This window comes from Aquila chrysaetos, chromosome 1 (genome assembly GCF_900496995.4).
Source record: "Aquila chrysaetos chrysaetos chromosome 1, bAquChr1.4, whole genome shotgun sequence".
Classification (NCBI taxonomy): domain Eukaryota; kingdom Metazoa; phylum Chordata; class Aves; order Accipitriformes; family Accipitridae; genus Aquila; species Aquila chrysaetos.
In genome coordinates, this window is record NC_044004.1 from 41,609,199 (window position 1) to 41,630,267 (window position 21,069).

The 21,069-nt window shown below is 40.5% G+C and overlaps 1 protein-coding gene across 1 annotated transcript in view; it reads right to left on the reverse strand.

The window, feature by feature from the left end:
- Positions 1-21,069, reverse strand: part of GALNT7 (polypeptide N-acetylgalactosaminyltransferase 7) — a 77,564-nt gene that overhangs the window by 16,839 nt on the left and 39,656 nt on the right. The window contains 3 exon segments of the mRNA XM_030008414.2: positions 1,874-1,953; positions 2,220-2,350; positions 8,985-9,151. Of these exon segments, the coding sequence (XP_029864274.2) occupies positions 1,874-1,953; positions 2,220-2,350; positions 8,985-9,151 (378 nt within the window).

A 21,069-nucleotide genomic window follows, 5' to 3' on the forward strand; every position in this document is an offset into this window, starting at 1 on the left:
AGGGAAAGAAAGAGCAAAATACAATTTCAGAAGAGTAATCTGTCTAATCTGAAGTTTACACCATTAATTTTTAAGCTTATAGAGCAGTTTATATGAAAAGTCACTTGTAAACACATTATTGAAAAATGAAGCCTCATTAGAAGAAAAAAGAGATAGGCCTTTCTTTATGTTTTAAGAGGTTCTGAAAGCAGAAAAGTTAGGTCTGAAATGCTAATATATCAATTTGTTTATCAGTACTTTTTCCTTTATGTGTATTTCTTGACATGGGTCTTCTAATAAAGCACTGCTGGAGGCAACAGAGGAGCCCTTAGAGGACTAGGGTTCTCACAGTATTATTATTTCTTGTAATTTCTATTCATATCAGATCTTAGCTGTCATCAATTACGATAAGCTCTTAGCTTTTACTAGTGTAAACAAGGATTTTCAATGTTCTGTCCTATTCGACTGCCCTGCAAATCCAGCCTCTCAGGATTAAAAAAATGTTACTGGTGCTCTCCTAGCAGCAGTCTTCAGTAGAACTTTTCCTGTTTGATTTGCAATATACTCCTCGCTGTGATCTATCACATACAATATTCACCAAGAAAAAGACATTATCTTGTTATTCTCCCCCAATTTTCCAAATGAGTTTCCCGGTCAACCAAACTTTGCGAGCATTTCCATCTTTTTAAGTCAAATCCTTTGAGATAGGAAAATAAGCGGGGTGAAAAGAAACGCTAACGCCGTGCTCTTCTGTGAGGCAGAAGCAGCAGCACGCTGCACCCAGGCTACCAGGGCTCGGAAGAAGGCTGCCGAGCGATGCCCTCCTGCACCGCACGCCTCAGCATCGCTGGTCCTCATGTAACCTCTGCTTGTGCGGGAGGTGCTGGAGGATGCCTCTAAAGCTGCCTGTTCTCACCAGCCTTTCTCGTGTAAAAGAGTAACACGCACTCGATGGAAGCACACAAGCATTTCCATCTTCTCTCTAGCACCCAAGTCCAAATACAGTCTTGAAGCTGAGTTACAGCCTTTAAAACACACAAAATCCACCTCTTCAAGAAAGTTCCGGTAATACGACAGGTGAACAAATAGTTTTTAGGATTAAGCAGTTATTTTGTGGGATTACAGAGTTTACACGAGCACATGGTTTCCTAAACACACATACCCCCTGACCACACAAGCTAAGAGCGCGGTAGCACACAGCAACAGCAGCATTTCAACAGCTGGAAGAAATGAAGCCCCTGGGGATGTCCCTCCTCTGTCACCGGTCGCAGATCCCACGCACACAGCGCAGGCATTTCCACCACTGACTCCGAGCAAGCGCCTGGGCTTGAGGCAGAGACAGGCTCAAGCGCTGGCCTTGGTTCGCTAGAGACAATGCTCCAAAATGCTTCAGAGGAAACAAATAAGACCATATTGCAAGACCAAAGATGAGAAAGTTATAAAACTCTTTGAGATCATGGTGGCTTTAAACCCCCATTAAATCAAAACACTTACTGCTACTTTTCCTCTACCAAAAATCACATTTTTGTTTAGTTATTTTGTTTAATCAGGTTCCTTATTCAGCCAGAACAGAACATTTTTATAACAGTCCCTCAGATCACTGCAAAAGACAAAAGCTGTCTTATATTTAATCTACACTAAGCAAAATATTCAGTATGCCTATTAGAATAAATTATCCAGAGATTTATTTGGCTGACTACTTTCCTTCCTCCTTACATAACTTTTACGCTGGGAGATAATAAAATAATCATACAGCAAATATTGATGTAGTTTGATATAGATATATATAGATATAGATATAAAACATATTGACTATAGTTTGAAAAGTAAAGATTGTTACTGTGACTTTTTCTTCCTAAGAGGCCAGACACTGGAAATAATGGGAGAACATTACCTGTCCTTAGATATAGGAGCTATAAGTGGCGCATACCAATTAATTCCCACCTCACAATGGGCATCAAGGTAAACCAAAACCTTCAAAAGAAAAAGAGTAAAGACATTTACATTTCTGTATATGAGATCATGATGATTTAATTAAGCTTATTTACACTGAAATGTTTTCATTATAAACAAAAAAAAAGAAGTTTAAACGAGTAGAATTAATCTCTTTTTAAAACAATATCGATAATACAATACTACGTTTCTGCACACCTATTTGAACATAGAACCACCACCACCACCACCACCTCTCCTCCCAAAAAAGAAAAATACGACAGACTTGTGCGTGAACCAGCTCCTACCTGTCCAAGTTTAGCCTTCTGGGCGCCAATGCTCCTAGCTTGGATTAAACCTTCTCTCCTCTCATTTCGAAATACCTTTACAAGGCCGTTCCACTGCTTAATATACTCATCCAGCCTTTCTTTTAAGTGTGCTATCAAATAACAAAGAAAAAAAACATTTTGGTGAGGTTTAATAATAAACAGTTTTGTACTCTTAATACAACCCAAATCCAACTCTACTTAAAAATATCTACAGACATTTAGAAGAATCTTTAATTCGACTGCTCATACTACCGCTCACAAACACTAAACATGAAGAGATCAAGACTTGGAGCTCTCTGACTTCATGGCACAGGTTTGGCTCTGGCATATCTGAAGAAAAAGCAGCTGAAGGGGTTGGCCACACCGCAGGGCAGGCGGGTGGACAATTCCCAGTCACTTCCATATATCACACAGTGGCTTTCAGGTCTTTGCCTGTATTTCAGCCAGGCAGAGAAGCTTCTACACTTCAGCACATGGTCTTTCCTCAGCAGATAAAGTCGCATGTGCAGTTGAAGGCACCACTTTTCAGTTAAACATTTCTGTTCACTCACTTTCTGCCTCACAAAATTTTCTGTCAGTCTATTAGACCTGGTGTCGTGGTTTAACCCCAGCCAGCAACTAAGCACCACACAGCCGCTCACTCACTCCCCCCCCACCCAGTGGGATGGGGGAGAAAATCGGGAAAAGAAGTAAGACTCGTGGGTTGAGATAAGAACGGTTTAATAGAACAGAAGAAACTAATAATGATAATAACACTAATAAAATGACAACAGCAATAATGAAAGGATTGGAATGTACAAATGAGGTGCAGTGCAATTGCTCACCACATGCCGATCGACACCCAGCTAGTCCCTGAGCGGCGATTCTCCGCCCCCACTTCCCAGTTCCTATACTGGATGGGACGTCACATGGTATGGAATACCCCGTTGACCAGTTTGGGTCAGCTGCCCTGGCTCTGTCCTGTGCCAACTTCTTGTGCCCCTCCAGCTTTCTCGCTGGCTGGGCATGAGAAGCTGAAAAATCCTTGACTTTAGACTAAACACTACTGAGCAACAACTGAAAACATCAGTGTGTTATCAACATTCTTGGCATACTGAACTCAAAACATAGCACTGTACCAGCTACTAGGAAGACAGTTAACTCTATCCCAGCTGAAACCAGGACACCTGGAAACCTCAGAGAGAAACCCACCATATTCAAATTATTGCCCTCCTTCATCTAGACCTGTTCCCTCTTGGGGTTGGGTGGTCTTACGCTAATCTTCTAATGAAATTAATAACAACTGGAGGGCCAAAATTGCAGTGAACGAGCTGTAGCTCATCATACTGATGAGCCAGGAAACCTTTAGCCAAAGGGACTTGGTCAGTAAAGGGACAAGTAACCGCCTAAGAATCAAGATGGGCTACACTTAAATGGTTACAGATTTGTATTTGCACATTGGTCTTTGCCAAACTGATCTGGAAACCACATTCCTACCACACAATTTGAAAAAAAGGATCCTAGTATTGCATAATATTTTTGCACAGATGATTCTGTTGAGAAAACTCACAAAGGCAGAAGGGCCGGCAGTCAGGCACTGGCCATTTGAGGCTACGCTGTTTTAACTAGCAGTGTTCATTTAAAATCTATTTTTGTACTGAAAGGCTCAAAAGAATTGCCTGCAGCTTCAGTTTCTCTCAGCTGGGAACCACAATAAACCACCTCAGCTACAGCCGAGGCATCCACGCACTGGTTTGCACCAGCTCCGAGAGGCTGCTAGATGCCATGCCTGTGCTGATCTAACAGGAGAGGGGATGTGCAGAGGTGGAAGGAGAAGGATGTCCCTTCCAGCAGCAACAAGCCATCAGGTTGCTTCAGCAGCAACATTTTCTGCACCCTGAATGAAAATGACTGAAGTCTGGACCTTGCTGCTACTTACATTTCAGTATGTTTTATATTCTTGCCAACAGTATTTAAAGAATTATAGTTTTAACAAAAGCTACAAATAAATAATTGAAACTGAAATGGTGTTTTTTGGAAGTGAAGTTTCCAAACTTGAAAATGCAGCAATTATACCAAAGAACAATCTTCTGAAACCACTATCTTTTAATACTCTTGTTATCCCTCCTCTTCAACTTCATAAAAGAATAAGGTTTCTCAACTAAAAGTTTTACGTATCCTCTTCTCCTTTCCCACACATATTTACAATTTCTTTTGTAAACCCTTGTGCATTAGGAAAACTTCAAGAATACATAAATATCAAACTAGAGAAAACAATGTTATCACATGCTGTATAGAATAATATGCCATGTAATATATATATAGAATATATGATATGATAGCTGTGATATAAATTTTTATAGGATAAAATCAACAAGAGTTATGAGGTCATACTGAAGTGGTACTAAGAGAATCTTTATACCACACCATTATTTATTCTGCAAATTCCAAGTACATGTTACAGAAGAACTGTCAGGAATGTTTTAAAGATTTAAAACCTGAAGTTATTTCCAGCTCTCCTGCCTACGAAGCCAAATGTTTTAGTTATCAAATGTTCAACTATGTAAGGCTCACAGGGAGCTGTAAAAACCTGTCATATTGATTGTGTAAAGTTTTTCTACAGTACAAGTCTCAGGACTTTGCAGTCCATTATCTGAAACCATGCCAGGGTTAGCAGCAAGTGCTATTTCCCACAGGAAAACTGAATTTTCCCTCCTTCTCATACTACAAAGCCTGCATGACAGTAGTGTATAAAATCCTGATACTTTTACAGTTAGAAATACTGTTTGGCCAACATTAAATTTTGTTCACCTAGAACATGTATTTATGACATCTGTTAACAGCCTTACAGCATTCTGGTTTTTGTTTAAAAATGTGTATTTTACCTTTCAAAATATTATAACCACCTAATCTGGTCTTCCCTTGTTTGGGTTCTTCTCTCATGTCTCAGTGCATGATTAAAGCATGGATCAATGTTATTTAAAAACATGCCCTCTCTCCAAAAAGATCTTAGGCGTTGCAGATTACAAGGGGGGAGAGGAGGAGGAAAGCAGTTTTTTTCCCCTCGACTCATGCATGCCAGTTTGAGAACTAGAAAAATGGTATCAGAAGTCATCCCTAAAGCAGCTGCCCTGAGTCCCCTGTACTGTAGTACTACTAACGTGGGGTGCTCGCTCTCAGCTCTAACACAAGCGCTGATTAATGCTTCAGTTTCCTCACTGCAAGCACTGTTAAACAAGTTAATAAAAATACTGTTACCTTTCTACGCTCATTACTTCCCCTTTGGTTATCTTACAGGATGCTGCATTAGTGGGAAATACAGATAGCGATAAAAGAAAAAATAAGTAAATGCAAAAGGTAGACAAAGCCTTTAAACACTACTAGGAACATTGGTATTTACCTTGCAGTCACTCTTTACAGGTGCACGGGCTACAAAAGCAAGCTGCACCAGCTGACCTTTACGCTTCAAAAAGAAATAAAGCTGGTACCTAAATACATAAGAAGTAGTCGTTGAAGACCTATATACACAACTGTAATTGTAGGGAGCTTCAGAAAATCTGGTGTTATGAATTCTCATTGCCCTTCCAGAACAGCTGTATCCTCCACACAGATAGCACTCACAGCAAAATAAACTGTTTCTATCAAGAAGCACAAGAAAAACTGGGGAAAAAAAAAAGCACGTGCAGCAGTGTGGCCACACTGACACTGTGATAGAAGCTGCTGCGACACTCTTGGACTCTAACATGCATTAATACAGAGGTCTCCATTGAAAATACCAGAACTAGCATCATTCAATCAGCTTGGCGTCATCTTCTTGTTACTGTTCCCTCTGTGCTTTGACAAAGGAAAAAATGCCCGAGCAGAACTCAGCACATCTCTCCATGCAGTCTTCCACAGTTAAACCCTGCTGTTTGCAGAAGAGATTAAGGAAGGAAGAGAGAGTGTCGTTCAGCAAAAAGACTGCTCCCAACTGACTCTGTATAAAGAACTACAATGAAAAGAACATTTTCCAAGCATTGCAACTGTTCCTCCCTGTAAGGCATAACATATATAAGCTTCTATGCAGCTGTAACTCCTTTCTGATGAAAGAGGATTTCTCGTAAAGGAGGACAGGCTGGGCTCTTTATGAGCTAGCCTTTAGAAGTGTTTGCAACCGCTACGCTCCATTTTAATTTCGTATCGCTGGAGAAGGCGGCAGCTAAGAAATAAGGACAGCCACACCGAGTGTGAGCAAATGTCTACCCAGTCCAGCATCTGTGTCCCTCAACACTGGTCTCAAAAAGCATAAGACGCTTTTTCCTGGGTGGAAAGGCAGGTATGAAGTGTGCAGTCTGAAAGCAGGTGGGGAAGGAGAAAATCCTGTATCTGTGCTGCCAGCACTGCTTTTCTTCTGGCTGAAAAAGCAAAAAGCCACCAGCAGCTCTGCTATGATTAAGATTGTTCGTGTTTTGCAGCTCGCCTAACAACTGGAGATCTCTTCAGGCAGCTTGGCACTCTTCGCAGCCTGTACTAGTTCATGCTTCTCTCTGGGGAGAAAGAAGTGGAGCAAGATTCTACTCTCTTGGCCATTTTTCACCTAGAATGCAATTTGAATTATTGAAATTAAGTTAATTATGTTTACCAAGTAATAGCCTAAAGCAGTTTGAAGAATTATTATAGTGAAACAGCACAGTTGCAGCAAGGTGTTCAGAGCCATTCCAAGTCCGTGCTTGTTTTCCAGTCACTCATACATGAGAAAATTGCATCTCGAGCTTGCTTTACTGAATTTTCTGATTCAAGAAAGTTACTTGGGAAAATGAAGTGTGGGAAATATAGAGACAAGGGTCTGCTGGATGTTAGGTCCAAGCTAGCTGTATCTGCTAACCATTCATATATGAGCAGAAAGCGTAAGTAAAGTTCTGTATTTCAAAACAAATTTCTTGAAAAATACTGCCTTTATTTAACAATCGATATACACTGGAAAACTGTAGTACAAGTTGTTATGCCAGACAAACTTATTCCATGAATTACATATACACAGCACAGAGTCACCTACAACTCATGTGAAACCCAAGTACTGAGTCCAATCATCAGTAAAAAATCTGGTAATTTTTCTAGAGACCATCAGTGTTGTAGTTATTTTATACAGCTGACTCAGTCCTTGAATAGCTCTGAAGGAAAGCTGTGATCCCAGCCGAAAAGGAGAAACACAGCACATGTCTGCTGACTGCATTATTAAAATTATATCCCTTAGGAGAGAAGATATTTTTGTTTTATAGCGTGTGTGTGTATCTAAGCCAAATTCTCAAAAGCTGTAAAAGGATACAGGAGACTATAATGTAGCAATCAGTATCTTTATTAGACTAAGCCAGATGTAGTCAAATTTACAATACAGGTAACTTTTCCTCTCCTGTAAAAACAAACAGAAAATGATACCTACCTACCTAAAGGTGTGATGTAAAAATTAACATACAATAACTACTTTTAATGATGATTTATACTCAAAAAAGTATAACCCAACCCCAACTATGTGATGAGTTCAGTTTTAAAATTTATAGTGGGTATACCCACAGCAAACAACCTCCTGTCAGGCTAGAACTGGGAGAAGCCCAGATCACTTGATAAAACGGAGAGTTTCAGAACAGAGTCATCTGCTTTCCATGCCACTACCCAATTCAGCTATTATAAAAACAAAGAGGAGGGTAAAGGGAACGTATCCTATGCTGCTGACCAGTTCAAACTCGCCTGTGCTCCTAAAAGCCATGATCATCGTCTAGAAGAAACTGTCATCCTGCACACCCAAAGTTATGTTTTTATTTGTGCATCTACTCTTTTTCTCTGTCAACTTCTATTCAAGAACTATGCTGCAATAAAATCTTGCAGACTGTGCAGCTTTGGTGCACTATTTTGAAATTTGTTTAAAGCTTAAAACCAGACAGATTTCCTCTATATCAATCATCTTGTATCTCTAGCATACCACTTCCAGTTCTTCTCTGTATTCAGCCTTAATTTGCATTAACACTGAAGATATCACTATTAAAGGAAAAAAGTCAGTGTATGTTTATGTATATAAGAATCACACCTAAGTACATGCATTCTGACTATAAACCAAGACCAGAATGTACATTACAAGGGAAAAGGAAAACCTCTGGACTTCTGAAAATGTTGCTATGCAAGACTCAAAGAAAGGCAGAAATTAAAACACACTTAAATTCTTAAAAGCCCCTCCCCCCAATAAGAAACAATAAACACCTTAACGTGCTGTTTAATTAAAAAAGGATGTTGGAAATTAGAAAGATATTGAAAATGGATCAGAATAATTCAATAGCCTTAGATACATTTTTATGATAGTAAAAAAAAACCCCAACCCCCCTAAAAACTGGAATCTGGACTCCTATATGGAATGAAGCAAGAAATTATTCCTAAATAGGCTTAACTTAAACTCCTTCAATACTCTTAAAACTACTTGTTTTCATAAGAGCTAACAGAGGTACTAGCTATCCCAGCTTTCTACTATATACTACTCCACAACTGTGGTAGAGAGTCCACCACAAATCCTGTATTTCAAACAGTTGAACACACATGAAGGACTGCCACCTTTATGAAAGCAGTTCATCGGAAAAGAGCTTTCCCTTCACTGAAAACTGAAAGGACTGTGAAGAAGCAACTTACTTTTCTTGCAGAGTTAACTCAATTCCATGGCACATAATAAACCAGAAGAAAACTATTTAAAGAAAAAATAAAGCTTCCTTTTCTACAAGTATTCGGTTAATATTCCAAATATACCTTTGTTGCTAAAATCATCAATCAGCACGATTTCTGCCAAGTATTTCCTTGGAGTTCTCTTAATGACACTGTGAACTGTCCTCATGAGTGTGGACCATCCTTCATTATGGAAGACAATGACAACGCTGGAGGTGAGCAGGTTATCATCATAATGCCAGTATTTGCATCTGTAAAAAGATTTGATTTTATTAGTTTTCACGCTGTGATTTACAGAACTGCTTAAGAACATCTTTGTGCAAATGCAATCTTCACTGATGGCTATTCTTCAGATTAAAAGAGAAACAGGATATAAAAGGTAATATAGCTTAAGCATCACAGAGGTATGAGACCCAAAGAGCAGCTTGCTTCCAGCCAGCAAGCCTTTTTGCCTTCTGAAAGAGGAAGGATGCAGCTGGTGAACAATGACTCCTGCCTCAACAGCTACATGCTTCCTCCTGTGTAGGTGGATGGCATTACACGGACCCTGCCGAGAGACATGCCTACCACCACCACCACCACCTCGCTGCTTGTGTGGCCAGTAGAGAACAGTGGAAGAAAAAGCCCCAAACTGCATCTGCCAAAATGGGGGTCCCCTTCAAAACATCAGATATCACAATTTAGGATGGACTGTGCCTTTGGCTCAACCTACTGCATAACATCGCAGTAAGACAGTGCTGTTTTTTTCCAAGGCTCTTTAAATCAGATTTACCCAGTAGAAGGACTGTCTGTAAAGGGTTTCTGTTGGCTTTATACAGTCCACATGCAGAATCTGCATAATTAGCAAAGTTACAAACATTGTTGTAGGAAGGCAAAACTCATTAATTTCTGCCCTTTCACAATAAAAGAGATTTGAACATAGTAAGTAAACTTGCTAGAAGTACAGCAGCAGCACATGAAATGCTCATGTCAGTTGCTCTGCATAAGACTATCTCGATTTGCAAGAACTGTCAGAAAAGCAGTTACTTGTGGGAAAAATGTAATCCCATGGCAGACAAGATATGATCTCTACTATTTATTATTCATGGTTAAACTTTCAGGTATAACAAACATAGCTAAAATACACCATCTTACCAAACCCATTCAACCCTCCATTCCCTAGTCAAAATGCAGAGTCACATTTCACCAGATGTAAGAAGGTTAACAGCTTTGGCCAAATTTGTGCAATTGTACATTTTTTTTTTTTAACAGATAGAAGTAAAAATTTAAAAAAAGTAGACTGCCAAGGACAGGTTTCAAACCTGGCACAATTTCAATGGGCTCCTTCCTTGAAAGAAAGGAGAAGAGGGGAAAAAAACGAGAGAGATGTGAGAAACCAAACAAAAACCATGTAGCAAACTCACAAGGAATAAAGTGAGAAAATGAACACTGAAGGGCTGCCAAATTTTAGAAAAAGGCCAAGAATTTATAGATCATTTGAAAATGTAATGCCTTTACAAAATTTGACAAGAAATGCTATCACAACAACAAGATGACAAATTTTGATCAAAATAAACAGTTTCTAACCCTACAAACGCATTGAATGGACATTCAAGTAACAGGTTCAATCAAGCATGTATCTGGCTATAACATACATCTTTCTAGTAGTCAACATGACAGATGACAATTGCATCAACCAAACATGCAAGACTAACCAGCGTCAGAAAGAGTGACACAGGAAATGTAACTATTGCCTATGTTCATTCCTGTTAGATTTTTTCTATTTAAGCATCTGTATCAGTGGGTTCCAGCTTGGCGTGCCATGAAAAGCACTTATGTATCCATTTAAAACACACTGCATTTCAATTTTACTGTGGACCTGGACTCAGGTCTTTTTTCCTGAAGGATGACAGATGATTTAGAAACAAGCAAAATGAGTAATTCAGTCCACACTTTCCAATATTTATTAATCACATTTATCAACAATGGATTTCATTTGCAATTGTAGTGTCCATTTCCCCAACTGCATCCCTAAATGAGACTGTGAACAGTCTCCCTAACTACAACCAGTCCAGCTATTTCCTTACCTGGAAGTTTCCCTACCTGATCACTAGCCCCTTTCCCAACTATAATAATACAATTCCTATCACCAAATCCAGAGACATGGCACTTTTGATTTCAATGGGCAAAAGACTTCCTTTTTTCATCTTTTAGCAAGTCAAGTCTCTACGAGGGAGAATCTGACCTTTCACAGACAACTATTATGTATTAAGAAATTATTCTTGACAAATAGAAACTTTTAAACTTACAGATGCACAGACTTCCATAGTTATATTTCTCTCTATACAATAAAAAGCTTAAATGCACATAAACATTCCTGTGTTTGAAAAATTACCTTAATCATCAGAAATAACCAGAGTTTCTGAAACTCAATGAAGTTAAACATGGAAAGAACTCATGTAACAGATCTACAGGTATTTAAAGAGCATTTTTTGGTAAAGAAGGATGTATTTCACTTATTGTCAGGGAACAGCATCAATATGTATTTCTCACCCACCAGAAAAAAAAAAAAAAAGAAATTGGTAGAAACAAACTATTAATTTTGGTCCTGTGGGAAAAGAAAATTACAGAATCAAAACAGTTTGTAACTAAGTCCAATCTAATAAGGCATTTCTTCTCTTACTCAGGCATGCCGTAAGCAACCTCTGAAACAGCACAATCTCTACAAGTACGGTTTACTGACTAAAATCCTCCAGCTCAATTGTTTTTATGCCTTAAGTAGCTGCAGCTAATCATATTTATCAGCTACCAATATACAAGTGCTAGACTGACTGTTTAAAATGCACAGTTCGGGCCACTGTTGCCTTCCTTCCACAGATCCCTCTCAAAAGATTTCAGCTGATTAGAGATTGCAATACAAATACAAATTGCATTTGTAGCACAAGCTACAAGAGACAACTTATTCAGCCATTTGCAGAGATAAAGTGGATATGCTACCTAGGTACGTTAAGTTGGCTGCGTAGAAGATTTTCCATTGTGTGTTTAATAACAGATTAATACCAGAACTGCGTTGCTTTACACATATATTCACCCGGATTAATTCTGGTGATACAGTTATGTTAAGATGGAGGAAAATGGGGTGTTACACATTCAAAATCAGCATGCCAGCTGAACACCATTCAAGAGCTCCATGTAAAATACAGTGGAAATTAATAGCACCTTTTGCCTCAAAGGAGAAGGCAGTATCTGATGCACTGTGCCACTGACCTGCACCTTCAGCAGTTTAGCTAGGAAACTTTTTTGCTCTCCAATAAAAAAGACAGCCAGCTACAACATTTCAGACTGCCTTCAACAGAAACAAACGAAACACTGCAAAAAAACCCAAATCTTTTGATTGCTTACTTGTCTCACTTCCTGCCGTGTAGGTAAGTCATATTTAGGAACAAAACGGTGAAGAGCAAAAGAATGAAAGACAGTAAGTAACTTAAGGTAATTTAAAAAAGCCAAACCTATTACAAAAACCTGAACTGAACAACACATCTGTGAGCAATTTTTAAGCATTTTTTGATTTGTATTTAATACCTTTTTAAAACATAAAACCAGAGGTCTAGACAGGCTTTTTGCTACATATCCAACTTAATCTCCTCACATCTGTCAGCAAGTTTTACTTTTTAAACTTGAAAAATCATGTGTTGCTAAATGTGCCATTTGCAAGCCATAAAAGCACTACATTTATACCTCTAGTAAGATCATACTTTTAGTTTTTTCCAGAAGCTTTATTTCACTTATTGGACAGTCCACAGACTGACTCATCAAGCCCATAAGCTCCAATAGACTGCAGTAACTCCTATGCACGATCTTGTCTCTCATCTTGCATTGAGAATTGGAGGTTTGAAACATGGTAGTTGTTTTCGATACATGCAGTTTTATTTTAATATTGAAGAAGTTTGAATAGTGAAAGAAATATTTTAATCTCTGTGGCAATTTTTTCCAGGAAATGCAAATGTCGCTCAAGTATTTGATCGACAAAAATCAGGAGCCTCCACTCTCATTTCCTTCACATCCACAGGGAAGGAAGCGGGGAAGAGCTTTTCTTCAGTGGAGCAGCACTGACATCCAGTGGTTGGCAAACCAAATACCAAGAAACCAGAAATGCATTTTCCTTGTGTTTGAAGCTGAATTTTACAGTACTAGTTTCCCTGTAAATTTTAGGGGCCAGAAAAGGAAAATAAAAAGGCTGAATTTCCAGACTCATGCTTCGGTTTTAAAAGATAGGGTCAAGTAGATACGAGTGTCCAGGCAAAAGCTGCAAGCTATTGAAAACTGGCATGGGCAGATTCAAAGTACAAAAGACTCAGTGACAAAGAGGATTGAAATATGTTTCACCTCCAGCTTCATCCCTGGGTGCTGTCCTGCTCACATACGGTAGCACGGTGCCCTTTCAGGTGCAGCCTGCAGGCCAGCTGTGGTTATATACTGTGAACCAAATCAGTAAACAAACTCACTTAAAAAAATTTAGTTTGAATTCTTATTGGTATAGCTGAGAGGACGGCACATTGCAGCAGATATGTAGGAATGAGAGGGTAGCATCCTTAAGCTAGTCTTGCCCCTAGACATTTCACATCGCTTTTCCTGGCCCCTGTAAAGAGTTACTGTACGGGGCAAGAAGGAGCAGGCACGCACCGATCTGCGAAGGGCTGGCAACGCCGTCCCTCGAGGGCAGCACTGCAGGGAAGAGCAGCTCTGTTTGCTTCCTTGCCTCAGGGAACTCAGGAGTGAGAGGAAGCAACCGCCTTCAGATCAGTCCATGAATAAAAACTTCCCGTCCCCAAATCAGCACTGGTGTTACTGAGCAAAAACATGGACTGACTCATCACTGGAACGAGAAGAAACCTTTTGAAAGATACAGCAGTGACCTAATGGAGAAACAGGGTGAGTAACATTTCTTCTGACTGTTAGCCTGCATACTTAAGACATGAATTAGTCCTACTCCCTCTCCACCCCTGGGAGGGAACAGCACTGTTGGAGACTGTGCCACACGCACGTCCCTGTCCCTCAATCACAAAGTCATGCGCCAGCCACAGCAGGAGAGGAGCCCTTTTATGGGGGACCCATACGGGGCTGGAGCACTCCTCGGCTTGAGGAAATTTCTGCTTTTGCAGCTTTATACTCCATTCATTAGCTTGCTCTTACTGATGTCCCCTGGCCCAACCAACGTGACCGTGGGTAGATGCTCCAAGGACTGGATGACCCTACAGCCTCCCTGTTAGCAACCACTGCGGCTGCAGATGTGGGCTTAAATTTCCTCAGGCTAAAAAGAGCCCAAGCTAGAGGCTGCTTCTACTGGAAGAGAAATCCAGGCATCAAGCAATAATGCAAGGGAATAAGGAGAGCACCTCAACAGCAATTCAAGGGTGAACCCCAGTAAGATAGATACGTGGAGGGCAATTTGAGATCTTGAGCCAACACAAGTGCTTCTCATGTCATCCTGAATTCCGAACTTCCCCTAGCATACCAGCACCTAAGCTCCAGAGAAAAGTAAGAGGTATCGTGGCCACAACTGACTCTCTATCCCGATACTATCTTCCTCAGGTCAACTATATAACTAGCACCTGCACTTTCCAAAGGCACATCAGTTCCCTCTCTGGGTTTTAAAGCACTATACTTGCGTGCTCAGACCAAAACATAGCAGCACCCATTTCTCCAAGACAGCAGGCAGTTGCCATCACATTCCTGTAACCACTCCAGCAGCCAACTCCTAAGAAGCTCGAGTCAGCTGTTTCAAGCCGAGAACCCTGAATCAGTAGAAAAGCTGAAGGTCTCAGGTTAGCATTTATCCTGAAATTGTAGTTGACACACAAAAAAAGGAATCTCTCTTCTCCATTAATATAAAACTGTTCACAATTTTAAATTGTATTTTAAGTTTTATTTCATGTTTAAAGTGATATGAGATTCATAGTGATATTATCACCTACTGATAATTGCTTTATAGTGCATGCATTTTTCTCACTCTTTGAGAGTGTCTAGCGCTAGCAGAGCCCAAAAATGTTAGGAGCTCTGTTTTCATTTGCAGCTTCCTCTTGTAGTAAGGCCTGTTCTTATCTTATAAGGAGACAGTCCTTCAGCAGACAGCATGCCATCTACATACTTTAATACTGAATTCAGGGCTGCTTGTTATTTTAAATCATCAATTTATTATGACTACTGCATCACCGCCCAAGAAGACATATGACAGTTTCTTTCACGAAACACCTTCACCAGTTTGCTCATCTGTACAGTTGAGCCACCAAGGTCCTAGCTGCGACCAGCTGCTTGATGCCTGCAAGTCAGATGGATCATTGCCCAAGTCTAGAGTAGGCAGAAACAGATTACAGAACTGGGCATTTCTTTGTTAAGGTATGACTAAGTAAATCTGAAGTTAATACTGGATTTGTTACCTATGAAGCCTTAAAGAGTATTTTTATGCATCATCAACATCAATGTAAGATTACAGTAGTCAAAAAACAGGGGTTCTGGAAGAGAAGTGAACAGACAACCCAAGAAGGACATTTTGATCAGCTGAGTAAATTTTTTTTTCTCCCCTTCAGCAGACAGCAGCAAAACCTCTACTACACACTACCTAACAGCTTAAACCTATGCTGAAACAGCATTTCCTATTTTTACAATAGCTACAAGCTTCATCTATTTCCATTCCTGAAGTAGCCTGCAAGGCTATGTGACTAAATTTTGTTATTAGTGCCCCTGGAAGCACAAGCTACGTCTCCTATCATACCTCTGAAAGTGCCACAATCCAAATTCAAGGCAAGGTTTGTACAGAGACCCAACGTCAGGGCTAACATGAAAATTAAAGGAATACACTTTGCATTTTTTTCAACCACCAGATTCTTGCCCATAGTGTCACTTGCCCAACACTGAAGAAGTTAAAGCAATAAACACCACAGGGCAGGAGAGCTGGGGCAGGTAGAAGGTCAAAATAAATCCCCTTCCTCGGGGAAGGGGAAGCCACATTACAGGGAGACGGAGCCAAAGCCCTCTTCTTTCCTGGTTTGGTTTAAAGCGGCGCAGTATCTCTCCGCACATCTCCAGCCCTTCTGCAGCGCCGCGACGCACCGTGCAGGGAGGAGACGGGGCAAGCGGGTCACTCGGCGCCGGCGCACGAGAGCAGTTTGTGGCGATGCGCTCCCCTCTCCCCTCTGGAGCAGCTATAGCGCTGCGTCCTCAGAAAACGCTGGCAAGAAGCTACAACTCGCTGCACGTGGCGGTTCTCCGCATTTCTCCACTGAGGTGGGCACTAGTTTACGAAGTTACGGATTGATGCATTTGCTTACGTACAGCTCAAGAGAATCCAGGCTGCGCATACTTTTGGATTTATCAAACGCTACCTAATATAACAAACCTAATTTACCTAATATCATAAACAAAAGGCTAGAAAGAAGCTTGGGGCAGTGGACTCAGTCCCACAGAAGTACTTTATTTCCACCATGCCTTGCTCATCAGAGATTAAACCTTGAAGTTCCTGCCCACGCTCAGCTGGACTGAATTATGACTTATATCATACATGTTTATTTAAATGCTTTACCACAGTAAGTTCTGGTTAACAGGAACAAGACAGAGCATAAGAAGTTCATTTAATTTTTTAGTTTCACATTCAGATTACAACTCATTTGACAGAATGCTTCTGCCATTTGCCCCAAAATTTCTATGATGCAAGACGGCACCTGGAAGGTTACACAAGCAGCTGCAGGAAACCTCTCAGACTTCTCTCTGCCCCCTCCTCCAAAGTCAAGGTTTACGGCAGTATTTAAATATACTCCAGGTGCTGCACTATACTTTTCTGTTGAGCAGGAGGTCCTGTTCAGAGCTTGGTCTTCTCATTTCAAATGCACAGGTAAGTAAATCCAACTACAGATAACACACCTGGTGCCTCTGTCAACTTCTTTGTACTCTTCCAGTGAACTATTTCTCTGTTGAAAATTAAAATTTGAAACGCTAGCAGCCAACACTAAAGAGACAGGATCCATCTTCACTGTAGTTTTCACTACTGGGACCTGAAACGTTAACAGAAAATGCTTGGTTTTGCTTTAAGGCCAATGCCTGGAATTCAAATCTTTCCTGACCACAAGGAGATGCTCTGACAATACATGGCTAATTACATTTTAAACACATTTTTTTCCTCCAGGAGTCTTGCCAGCAGTAAGGCAGCTGATAACCTGCAGAGGAAAGCCAGCCTTCCTGATTTAGTGTGACCACTATAATTCACCTGATTCTCAACCCCAGCCTTCAGTAAGGCATACAAAGATTTATGCGCATACTATAAAATTAGTTTTCTTGGTTACAGAACAGTTCCAGTGTACTATGTGGCACTTGAATAAAAGATTTTCCCAAGGTACCACACGAAATGAAACCAAGTCCCTAATGCTCCATTTCCAATGACACAGATACCAACAGTAATTACTGAAATCTTTTTTTCGTATAACAGTATCAAACATGTAATTTGCACAGTGCTATAATTAAGGAACTAATCACATTCCTGAAGAAAGCAGGCTCCACTCCAGAGCTTTTCTAGTCAATCTCCTTAGCTACAACAAGATTGACTGGACACCTAACTACTTACTGTAAAAGAACATACTAAATTCATGTTATTTGTCCAGAGTAAAAAGACCAGCCATTTCTAATGAGCAGCCAAGATTGATCTGCCTTATTTCACACCCTGAGTAATTGTTTACAACTAAAGATTTTGGTATTTTTTTGACTCAACTCCAGCACCAAAAATTTTCTATACAGTTTGATACTTTTAATAGCACTTCAGCCAACCAAAGGGTCCAAGCTGTCACCATCAAACTATGATAGGAAAAATATCTTTACTAACAGCTTTGCTTTACCAACACACAGCTCTGCATGTATGTATTCGTAAGTAAAGTCAGAAGGCTTTATTTTTGGCAAGAATTCCCTCCTCTGCTTGTACTAAAAATAATAAAAAAATAAAACGAACGCCCTTCAAAACTACATGTATGATTTTTAAAAACAAGCCCATTCTCATTCCCTTTTGATTTGTTTTATAAAATGTTGTGAGCTGCAAAAACAGTTTTCCAAAAATACATTTCTGTACACAAGGAACACTGTACTCAAGCAAGGAAGAGTTACTTTTCAAGGTTTTTTCAACAAAAGCTTATTACCAGTTGTTCTGTTTGAAGTAAAAAGGTGACCCATGGCAACAGATCCAATTATTCAAGTACAAATTTGTACGGCCCAGGGGGCATGCCCTGTAACAGCAATAACATCATTAAAAAGGAAAAGTCAAACTGGATAATCCATGGAAGAAAAAAAACACTTTAAAATATTTATTTTGCCATGGTCAGACTGACAGATGTGTGTGGGTGATGCAGTTGAAATTCTGGCTCACGCTGGTGAGCAGACAGTAGTTATCTATTGTCATACTGAAAAAAAAATAAAAATCCAGGAAGAGATTAATTTGTCTCATGCCATAAACCTGCACAAAGAATCACAATGCTTCCTCTCCCAGTCAAACAACTCAGGATAAGATTCCTGCAACATCTGTCAAAAGAAGCTGTCAAAAAAATGTAGTTTAAATAGAGTCAAAATACTAAAACCCTCTGGGTCAGTAAGAAAAATATGTAAGCAAGTCTTCCATGGGTTGGATAACAACAGCATATCAAGCCTGAGCAATGCGTGTTGAGCACTGATCCTTTCTTACAGCCAACACAGTAATTACCCTGGCATGAAATCTGATCAACAGTATGAACATCCCTGGCTTAAGGGCTCTACAGTAATGTAAGTTAGTTAATAGGACAGATAAGGAGTTTCACAGAGCATCACTTACAATATACTTTAAGAGAAAGCTTCTTGACTTAAATTTCAACCCAAAGTGCAATAAGCATGACCCAAGCCCAGCAAAATATACCAATAGAAATGGCAGATGTGGATTGGAGTGTTCTACTGTGAAAGTGAACTTCATCAAGGAAAACCTGCATTGCTCCTTAGTGTTTTTGAGATAAAAGAAACTACAAAGAGACTACTGCAACTAATGCATTGTAGATACCTTTTTTTTTTTTTTTTTTTTGAAATACTGAATACAGATTCTTTGGAACAACTCACACTGCTTTGGTCTTGTGTAACCAGGTGCAGCTCTTGAAATGAGCCATGTATCAGATAGCCTCCTCTCAGAGCTCCACACTCGTAGTCATAAGCGGTTTTATCCATCAGGCAGTTTCTTCTCCCTTTTTGACTCTTTCATAGAGAAACCATTATTTGAATGTTTCCTAACACCTGCCATGAGAAGTTCATGATCTCAGGTGTTACACCTTTGCCAAAAAGGGGCCAGGAATGGCTTATTTGAGGACAACCTCCCCAAAACACAGGAACAGCCCACTCCCACATGCAGTAAGTCAAACAGGCATGGCAGAAAGCCCACCTGGCTGCACCAAGAACTCCTGATGGAGCTCCAATGCAAAAAAGGAAGAGTAGGGAAGGTAGATGCATGGACTGGCTACCTAGGAGTACAGAAACATTGCCTGAGCACATGCAGAAAGAATTAAAGGCAAAGCTCCGGTGGAGTTGAAATCTGTGAGATGGGAAGGACAACAGGAAGGGCTTGTAGGCAAAAGGAAGACTAAAGAAAACACGGGCTTAATGCTGAATGAGGTGCAACTTGGTGTCAAAGGACACAGAAAAGACTGAGACACTTAACACCTGATTTCCCTCAGTCTTTACTTGCAAGGTTTGCTGTCACACCTCCCAAGTCCCCGCGTCTAGTGGCAAAGTCTGCAGAAGTGAAAGAATATCCACCATAGAGGAAGGGTGGTTCAGGGACCACTTCACTGGACATATCGCAGCAAATGGGATAAACATGCAGAAGTCCATGGGACTGGATGGGCCGCACCGAAGGGTGCTGAGGGAGCTTGTGATGTCATTGTGAGGTCACGCTCTACCATTTTTACAAGGTCCCGGTACTTGACAGTGGTTCCTGACGACTGGCGAAGACAAATGCCATGCCCTCCTTCAAGAAGGAGGATCCAGGGAACTATGGCTAGCCAGCCTAATCTCAGCCCCTGGAAAGATGACACAGCATATGCTGCTGGAAGTCATTTCCAAATGCATGAAGGAGAAGGTGACTGGGAATAGCCAACGTGGTTTTACAAAGGGCATATCCATCATCCTGACCGTGAAAAAGCTTCTAACTCCAAATTAATACCTTCTCCCCACAAAAACCAGCTATTAGCAACAGCTTCTGGGAATAAAAAGCATAAGGCTATGTCCTGCAAGGATCCATTTAGGATAATGACTTCAAAAGCAAAATGCAGTTTGCCTCTGCCTCGTCAGAAGGAGGCCAACACACAATGACAACATTTAACACTGGGATTTGTATTAATATTTTTTTAAACATACCGAGATTATTATACAACACTTTCTGCATAGGTAGTCATACAGCAGAACTAATGTCTTCAATGAGAACATATGAAAGAACATTAACCACAGACTCCATGCAATTGGACTTCTAAAAGTGACAGTAACTTCAATTAGGTCTCTATTTTAAATCCATTGAATTGGAGGACTGATTTTGCAGCAAGTGTCTTCAGTGAGGCTTTTACCCACAGCTCCAAATGCCACAGCCCCTTTGGCCAGCACCGTGTCTGCTTTGCCATGCCTATCTTTAGCTACACCATGGAAAGTAGTAAAACAGATTGGAAGAAGCACAGCAGAGGCCTGGCCCAAGGACTCATTCAGCATCTCATACCCACAGCCGTGGGGCGGAGAGGACATGGACAATTTATTTATTTTTTCCAGATGGGAAGAGGCAGAAAATAGCTGGATTTACCGAATTTCCAGGCAACGGCCAAAAACCCAAGAAGCAGAGCTTCAGTGCCTGGATGAGAAAATGGTGTAGGGCAGCGTGTTTTGAATTCATTAGTACCTGGTGAAATTTTTGGAATTGATTAACTTTATCCAGGAAGGACTGCCTTCTCTAAAATAAACCAGATTACTAGAGCTTAAATGTGCGAGGGACCTTCCAGCATGAAGACGAGGGGAAGCCATCGATACCACCACACAGAAGTACCGGCTGCCCAAGCAGGACTCAGACAGCACCTGCGACATGTACGGAGGAATCCGAGCACCTGAGAGGACAGAAGACACAGGCAGGAGACTCCCACTGCCTCAGGAGACTCCCACT